This window comes from Diabrotica undecimpunctata, chromosome 1 (genome assembly GCF_040954645.1).
Source record: "Diabrotica undecimpunctata isolate CICGRU chromosome 1, icDiaUnde3, whole genome shotgun sequence".
NCBI classification, from domain to species: domain Eukaryota; kingdom Metazoa; phylum Arthropoda; class Insecta; order Coleoptera; family Chrysomelidae; genus Diabrotica; species Diabrotica undecimpunctata.
In genome coordinates, this window is record NC_092803.1 from 93,990,162 (window position 1) to 93,999,380 (window position 9,219).

Genomic DNA, 9,219 nt, shown 5'->3' on the forward strand with positions numbered 1-9,219 from the left:
TCAATTAGCTGTACTTCTTCAACGAGGGGTTCATATTTGGACTGCCTCACATTTTTTTTTCATAAATACTTTTCCGGGGGTTATCAACCATGAAGGAAGCGCAGCTCCATTTATAGCTTTTCTGGAATGATGAAACATTCGCTCATGAGGGGTACTGTTTGTAGATGTACACAAAAGAGAACGAATTGAATGAAGAGCTATCTCAACTACTTCTTCCCACTGTTCAGTTTTTAAATGTTTAGATTCTAAAGCAAGAGAAATAGTTTTCCATATAATTCCATTATATCTGAGCTATTACAGATTCTGCATTGACGTGGTTTATGAATAATACGGGTCGTTTGTCTTGTTGGTCTGATTTGGTGCAGAAGTTGAAGTCTGATTTTCTCTCCTATTCGTTCCAGAATGATCTACTGGATGAGATCAAATCCTGTAAACAGAAATCTGGTGAATCAGTCACTATGTTTATAAATAATATTTTGGGTATGTGTAGTAAGTTAGATACTCCATTATCTGACCCTGCAAAAATCAAAATTATCTTGAAATGTTTGTTACCTTTTTATCATACTCAGTTAGCCTTAGTGGATATCCACAACATCGAAGATTTGACTGACAAATGTAAAAGAAGTAAAGAAACTTTGTCTTGGTCTTCACATCCTTCGACCTCATCTCGACCTACTTCAGGTCCTTCGTCTAGTCCTTACCAATTTCAAAATCATTCATGGCATCAGAAATCTCGGGAGCGTAACATGTTGGTATTAAATTCTTTATCTTGTTGGAATTGCCATGAAGCTGGACACACATTTTATGAGTGCAGAAAACCAAGGACACATATATTTTGTCATGGTTGTGGGAGAGATAACACGCTCAAAAGGAATTGCTATAAGTGTTCGGGAAACGAGCAGACCGAGGCTCGTACCCTGAGCGTTCCTCCGTCTACAATCCCCTCAGGGAGTACAACCACCGTCGTGGAAGGAAATATAGGTCAAGCAGGGTCCAGCAATTCAAGGTCAGGTCCCCTATCAGAGAAACCATCAACAAAGCACAAACGCCACAACAAGTCGAATCAAGGAAAAAAGTAACTTGGAAACCCAAAGCACTCCATTCTGACGTCCTCAATTCTAGAGTATTTTCTCCTTTATTAAATGTTAGGTGTAATTATGTTAATAATATAGACCAGGAAACAGTTCTGTCATCTGTACCAAGTTTTGATGTTAAAAATTATAATGATAGTTCTATATTAGTACCTTATGACTATTCTATATCTAGAGTCTCTGGCTTAGATATAAATTCTTTATTAGTTAAGAAATGTAACGATAACTGATCATATCTCCGAATTGAGATTCTAGGACAATCTTGTTTGGCATTATTGGATAGTGGCTCCAATATTTCATTATTAGGTTCTCATTCATTGGAAATGTTAGATAAAGCTAACATTAGCATATCACCTATTTCCTCCCTGCAAGTGTCAACTGCAGATGGAACAATCCAGTCTATAGTAGATAAATTTGAAACTGAAATTTTGGTGACTAATATCAGGAGAAACATTACTTTTTATATAATACCTTCTGTACAAAATTCCATAATCCTTGACTTGGATTTTCTAAATATATTTAATAGTACCTTAGATTGTTCAGACTTTTCATTGTGTATTTCTCCACTGAATTTATCCACTCTTACTGTCATCCATGATTTCTCTAGTTTATCAGTTTCAGAACAGAAACAATTAGAGGCCATTATGTCCAAATTTTCATCGATCTCTTCGAAAGACAAATTAGGCCGTACCTCTCTAATTTCGCACACTATTGAGGTAAATACGTCTACTCCATTTAGACAATATCAATATCCTATACCTCAAGCGTGGCAAGCAGACTTGGGAAAAGAGATTGATTCAATGCTTTCTTTAAATATTATAGAACCATCGACTTCTTCTTATTGTAGTCCACTTTGGTTAACTAAAAAGAAGGATAGATCCTTCCGAGTTTGTTTTGACGGTCGCAAGTTAAATAGTATCACTGCTAATAGGGATGCCTATCCTATCCCCAGAATCGATGCCATCTTAAGCAAACTCCGGAGAGCCAAATATATCTCTTCTATTGACTTATCCAAAGCATTTCTACAAATTCCTTTAAGTGAAGAAAGTAAGAAATATACTGCTTTTGCTGTCAGTGGTAAAGGTCTATTTAAATTTGTCACTATGCCTTTTGGTCTTGTATCAGCTCCTCAGACCATGTATCGTCTGATGGATTTAGTCATTGGTCCACAATTGGAACCATATGTGTTTTATTACTTAGATGACATTATAGTTGTCACTCTTGATTTTGATTTACATATTGAGATTTTAGAGAAAGTGTTTTCTCGCCTTCAAGAGGCGAATTTAACAGTCAATATAGAAAAATGTAACTTCTGTCGTCTCAATCTCAAGTTTCTGAGATATGTTGTCGATAGTCGAGGTTTGCAGACAGATCCTGATAAGGTAACTCCTATCAAAGATTTTCCAATACCGAAAACCACTACCCAACTACGTAGGATCTTGGGAATGTGTGGGTATTATCGTCGATTTGTACCTTCCTACTCCACCTTATTGTCTCCACTTACTGATCTCCTTAAAAATAGGAAAAAGGGCCAGACTATTACCTGGACTTCTGAAGCCGATGATGCTTTCCGGCTTATTAAAGAAGCTCTCACTAGTGCTCCTGTCATGATGTCTCCAGACTTTAACGAACACTTTTATCTCATGACAGATTGTTCCAATACCGCTTCAGGTGGTGTCCTCTTTCAGATGAAAGATGGAGCGGAACACCCTATAGCTTACACTAGTAAGAAACTCAACAAGGCTCAGAAGAACTATTCGACTACAGAGCGTGAACTCCTAGCGATTATTCATGGCTTAGAGGCATTCTGGTATTATTTAGAGGGTCGTAGTACACTCATTACCGATCATAGCTCTTTAGTATGGCTACATTCCATGCGTAACCCATCACAACGTTTATCCCGTTGGATTTGCAAGCTATCAGCTTTTGATTACAACATTGTACATCGCAAAGCCAATGGTGTCGTAGTAGCTGATGCCTTGTCTCGTACCTTTGATGTTAACCTTCTTGATTTGTCTACCATAATTCCAGATGAATGGTATCAAAAAATGTTGGTTAGGGTTGCTCAAGAACCGGATCGGTATCCTGATTTCAAAGTCTGTGTGTGTGTGTCATCGAATTTCCTGACTGTGGACTTAATCCATTAGCCGAACTTATTTTTGCTCTACAGATATTTATGTCACATATTACTATTAAAATAAGATTTTGTATTTTAAAGATATACCTAGATTCTATAACAATAAATGGATAATTTAATCTTCATCTACAATCATACAATATTACACATTTATATAGATATATCTATATCATAAAATATATTCTAGTATTATTCAACATTATTCTTTATTGTGTGTTTTTTAGTATTATTTTCTTTTTTTTTTATTAATTTTTTTTTATTTATTTATTTATTCATTTTTTTTTTTTTTTTTTTTATAAATTACATTATAAGGAATATCAACAAGGAGTACTTCTGCTCAGGGGTCTTTCAGAGCAATGCACAAACACAAGACTAGACCACGGAAAGATAGGTAAACAAATGGGATAAACACAGGTATTAATAGTTCACAATTGTAATTTTATATTAAGTATGTGTTTAATTAGGATCTCATATACACGTTCGTCTAAACTAGATAATATCGTTTTTAGATTAAAAGGTCTTGTAATATTGGTTTCTCTATATACTTGATTCATGAATTGATTTATTTCTATTATCTTTAGTCTACAGTTTAGTATCATGTGTTCTGCAGATCCTAACTCACCACATTCACAAATATTACTATCACTAAGACCTATTTTAAATTTGTGTTCTGGAACTAGGCAGTGTCCAAATCTAAGTCTGCATATGTATGAAACAACGATTTTTTCGCTGTGGTAATGATTAAACCATGATTTAGCTGGAATATTTAATTGTATGTTTTTGTAGAATAGCCCTTTAGTTGAGTTGTAATACCATTGTTGCCAGGTTTTGGTTTTATTGCTGGTAATATTAGCGTAAACATCATTTAATGTTAATTTATCTTCTTCTTCAAGTGCCGTCTCCATCAATGGAGGTTAGCGGTTATGGTGGCAAACGTTTGTCTATCTTCAGCTGTTCTTATGAGTTCCTCAAATCCAAGTCCTGTCCAGTTTCTGATATTACGTAACCAGGACAATTTTTTTCTTCCAATTCCTGTTAATGTTATTTTATATTTACTTTTATATTCTTGTTCGGTGGCCTTCTTAGCTAAAGTATCTACTATTTCATTGTGTTTAAGATTAGAGTGAGCTTTTACCCAACAAAATGATATTTGTTTGCCCTTAGCCCTAAGTGCGATATATGCTTTAATAATGTCAATATATATGTAGTTTGATATGTCCTTCAAACTTTCCAGTTTAAGTAAAGCACTTTTGCTGTCTGTAAGGATTAGAAATTTCTCTTCGTTATTGTTTATACTGCTTATATACTGCATTGCTCTCAGTATTGCAATAAGTTCTGCTGAAAATGTTGTAAAATTTTCATTAAGTCGTATACCCTCTTTATACCTTGTCCTAGGGTCCCACACGGCAGCGGCCACTCTCGAATTCATTTTTGAGGCATCGGTAAAAATTTGGTAATGTTCCGGAAATAAAGTTTCTATATCCACATTAAACATGGCATTCCTTAAGTAAACTGGAAATTTCGAGTAATCTCTCATGTAGGTTGGTTGTATGTTTGGTATATTGTTTAGATTTATCTGAAACATGGATGCCAGAGTTGATGTGTATAGTTTATTTTTAAATTGTCTTATTCTATTGTAACTTTCGGCAAGAAGTAATGTTGGCTTTTTCCTCCAGTATTCAGTGGTTAGGTCATTTATATAAAGTTTGTGGCAGTTGTTACATATTATGCTCTCTTTAGTTATCATTTTAGTTATAAATTTTTCACACATAGTTTTCCTTCTTAACCATAGTGGTGGTTCATTACATTCTACGCTTAGGTTTGATATTGGAGTACTCATCAAAGCTCCTATACATAATCTGAGGCATTTATTTGAAAGGATGTCTATTTTTTGAAGATGGGTTTTGGCGGCTTGATTGTAAAAGTAACATCCGTAATCTAATATTGATCTTATGTATGATCTATACATTAGTAATGCTATGTTGGGATCTGCTCCCCAGGTTGTATAGTTTACTGCTCGTAACGCATTGTACCCTTTGTCAGCTCTTGCTACGATGTACTCAATATGATCTTTCCAAATCATTTTCCTATCCAGTATAATACCCAAATATTTAACTTTAGGTTGAACTTTAAACGAGACATTTTGCAACTCCACTACTTCTGGAATGTTTCGTTTTCGGGAGAATATGCAAGCTTGTGTTTTTTTGGTAGATATGTTTAATGCTATTTGATCTAGGTCTTCTTGTAGATGTTTAAATACTGTATTTATTTTACTACTGCCTTGTTCTATTTCCAATTGATCTACATATATGCATATATCATCTGCGAATTGTAATATTTTACCTTGTTTGCTAGTAATTATGCTTTGACCTATATGAGCTGTGTAAATAGTGTATAATATTGGACTTAAGATGCTCCCTTGAGGTAACCCGATGTTTGAAACTCTCGGTCCTATTAGTTTGTTATTAATTTGAAGATAAAGAGTTCTATTGATGTAAAGTTGATGAAGTTTCCAGCAGAGGATATCTGGCAGTCCGATTTCTTTCATTTTGTGGTATAGAAGTTGTAGGTTCACATTGTCATATGCATTTTCTATGTCTATGAATGTAGCAAATACCGACTTGTTGACGGAAAATAAGTTATATATATCCAGTATTAAGTGCGTTAAATTTTCCATCGTAGAACATGATTTTCTAAAGCCGAATTGTGTTGCAGGTATTTTAGAATTTTTTTCTAACCAGAATTCTAGTCTACATTTAATCATTCTTTCCATTGTTTTTAACACACATGATGATAGAGAAATGCCTCTATACGAATCCGGACAATTTGGTGATTTGTGTGGCTTAAGAATTGGAACTATAATGTACTCTTTCCATGCACGTGGTATATCCATACTCATCCAGATATTGTTTATTACATTTAGTAGTTGAACTTTCTTATGTATGGGTAAATTATACAACATACTATAGTGTATACCATCTAATCCTGGAGCTGAATTATTATGTCTTTTAAGGCAGTTCTTTAATTCTTCCAGACTAAATGCTTGTGTGAGAAATATGTTGTCTGTGTTTGCTTCGTCATTTTCATGTCTATTATCCGTAGGGTTCCTGTGATTAATTTCTCCTTCTATAACCCAAGGTCTAGCAATTTTATTAAAAAATATATCTGTCCACTCATTTACAACTATCGGATTATTGGGAGGGTTATAAACGTTTTTTAATTTTCTTATTTCCTTCCATATTTTGCTAATGGGTGTATTTTTATTTAAACTATTACAAAAGTTTTTCCAAGAAGCTCTTTTGCTGCCTAAAATAATTTTTTTTTTATAAGCTTCTGCTTGTTGGTATTTTAAATAATTATCGTAATTAGATAGTCTTTTAAACTGCAAAAAAGCTTCTTTTTGTTGTCTTATAGCGTTCCTACAATCATCATTCCACCATGGTTTATTAAATTTTGCATTGGGCCCCCTTTTCCTCTCTGGAATAGAGCATTTACTAGCTAAATTGATTAAGTCACAAAATGTGGAATATTCTTGCTCTGAACCATCTGATATATTATTATTCTTTTCATTGTTTAAGAGATAGGTAAAGAAAGCCCAGTCTGCCTTTTTAATATCCCATGTAATTCTAGATCTAGATATATCATTAGTTTCAATGACACCATTACTATTAGTAACGTTATTATCAGTATTATGGTTAAATTCTATTACTATTGGGTAGTGATCAGAACCCAGACTCAAAGTTTCTGTGTGCCAATTAAATTTGTAATAAATATCCCTAGAGAAAATTGTTAAGTCTATAGCAGATCTATTTAAATTCATAGGTCTACGAATTAATGTTTCTGCCCCATCATTTAGGAAATTAAGTCCACATTCCTCCATAGCCTCAAAAAGATAAAGACCTTCTTGATCGGTGACATCACAGCCCCACATTTTATTATGGCAGTTGAAATCTCCCCCTATTGAAAAAGGTTTTTGTAAACTAATAAAAAATTTAACCCATTCGTTTTTTGACACACATAACTTGGGTTTTGCATAAATGGAATATAAATTTAAGATTTTATTATTTATTTTAATCTGTACTGCAACGCACATGACATTATTTATTTTATAAAAATTTAAATTGTTCTGAAAATTGATATTTTTTCTTAATAATATCGCTACTCCTGCATAACCATCTGATCTATCTTCACGGAAGATGTTATATTGGGAAAAGCTTATCTTTGAATTCGGTTTTAACCAAGTTTCACTTAAAAGAATAGCTAAGAATTTATTTTCGAAAATGTACTTTTCAAAATGGCCTTTATTGTTCACTATTGATCGTGAATTCCATTGTAAAATCTTATTATTTACTAGAGCCATTTAAAACTTTTTCTATATTACTTTTAATGTCGTCTAAAATTTGTTTGTTTGCTATTGGAATTAAGTTTTTGTCTAAGAAATTTTTAAATATTGTTACTATATTATCAGTAATTTGTTTACTAGTTAGTGAGTTTTGTTGGACTATTTTTGTTTGATTTTGATGTAATGGGTTGTTTATAATTGGTAGCGACGGGTAAGCAGAGGCGCTTGCAGTGTCCAGTATATTTTCGTGTTCTTTTGAATAAGGATAAACTGATTTATTTTGAGCTCCTTCGCTCCATTTTCTTTGGTTGTCACTGTGTACCTATTTCCTGTGTTTGTTGTATTCAGGACTGTCCTATAGCTACTGCTGTATTTTAATTTTGCTTCTTCAAAAGGTAAATTTTCATTTGCCATTATATATTTAATGCCCTTTTGTTTTTCAAACTCAGCGCACTTGTTTCGATCTAATGCTGAATGGTTTCCGAAACATAATATACAAGTGGGATCTGTTAAATCGCATACATCTGAATCATGTTCCTGTCCGCACTTGCTGCATCTTTTCTTACCTCGACATTGTGACGTAACGTGTCCGTATCTAATGCAATTAAGGCATTGTATTACTCTCGGAACGTAAGGTTCCACTTGGTATATCATTCGTTCAATGATTACTTGTTTTGGAATCATTTGGCCTCTGAAAGACACCACTATCGTACCCGTCTCCACCAGTTGATCATTTTCTTTTCGCTTTATTCTTTTAACGTTTATTACTTTAAAATTGCCGTATCTTGGAACAATAATACCTTTTAATTCGTTTTCTGAAATATTTTTGTCTACCCCTTTAATTACCCCACTCTTTTGAGTAAAAAAATTTGGAATATATAAATCGTAATTTCTTTCTATTAACTTTTTACATTCCACTAAAATATTAGCGCTTTTATATGTGTTACATTCAATTTTAATTTTATTTTTTCCTATAATATTAATATTAACAATATTATCTTTAATTGCAGTTACTGCACCTAAAATTAATCGTGCTGTCGCTATGCGATGCAATCGGCCAATGTTACCTTCCTTATTCTGCATAAAAACAAAATAAGGACCTTGGTCACCTTGACTGTATTTATTTTTCACCTCTGACATTATGGACTGGCCTATATTAATATTTGTTTTATTGCTTACCTGATAATCTGGTAAAAAGTTTTTTGAATTTGTCATCGGTACCTGTTTTGATTGTGTATTAATATCAATATTTATAATTTCCTCAAACTGCTTTTGTTTTTCGTTAACTTCATAATCCATATTACTAGCAACATCGTCAATCCTTCCTCTGTCAGGTGGATTTCCTCTGCCATCTGAATTTAATTCCATTTTTTGGTAAAAACAACAACAACTCTATTAATTAGCACTTCGATACCACAGAGAACTATTCGCTTCCGCTGCTACAATCGAACTGGATTTCAAAGTGGAAAACAATGTTCTTTACAAACATATTGTTAGTTCTACAGAAGTTTTAAGTAATATGTCGGATTGGAAAATAGTAGTCCCCACAGCAAATAGGGATGAAATCTTGACTACATTTCATGATAATGTGACAGCAGGTCACTTTGGTTTTTATAAAACATTTAGTAGAATAGCTGAATTATACCATT

The 9,219-nt window shown here is 33.4% G+C and overlaps 1 protein-coding gene across 1 annotated transcript; it reads right to left on the reverse strand.

The window, feature by feature from the left end:
• Positions 1-3,343: 3,343 nt before the first annotated feature.
• On the reverse strand, positions 3,344-8,938 carry LOC140433811 (uncharacterized). The gene is made up of 5 exons (XM_072521788.1): positions 8,750-8,938; positions 8,137-8,422; positions 6,652-7,185; positions 4,285-6,411; positions 3,344-3,354 (listed from the first exon to the last, which is right to left on the reverse strand). The coding sequence occupies exons 1-5, from the start codon at positions 8,936-8,938 to the stop codon at positions 3,344-3,346; spliced, it is 3,147 nt and encodes a 1,048-aa protein (XP_072377889.1).
• Between the last annotated feature and the right edge of the window lie 281 nt (positions 8,939-9,219).

Bases quoted from the DNA above. Each gene is read 5' to 3' on its own strand.
- LOC140433811 (XM_072521788.1), bottom strand. From the start codon at position 8,938: ATGGAATTAAATTCAGATGGCAGAGGAAATCCACCTGACAGAGGAAGG. The intron at 7,186-8,136 runs GTAAGAAAAGAT...CTTTTTCAATAG, and splicing joins CGTTACGTCACAATGTCGAG to GGGGAGATTTCAACTGCCAT. The intron at 6,412-6,651 runs GTAGGAACGCTA...ATAATCCGATAG, and splicing joins ACCATGGTGGAATGATGATT to TTGTAAATGAGTGGACAGAT.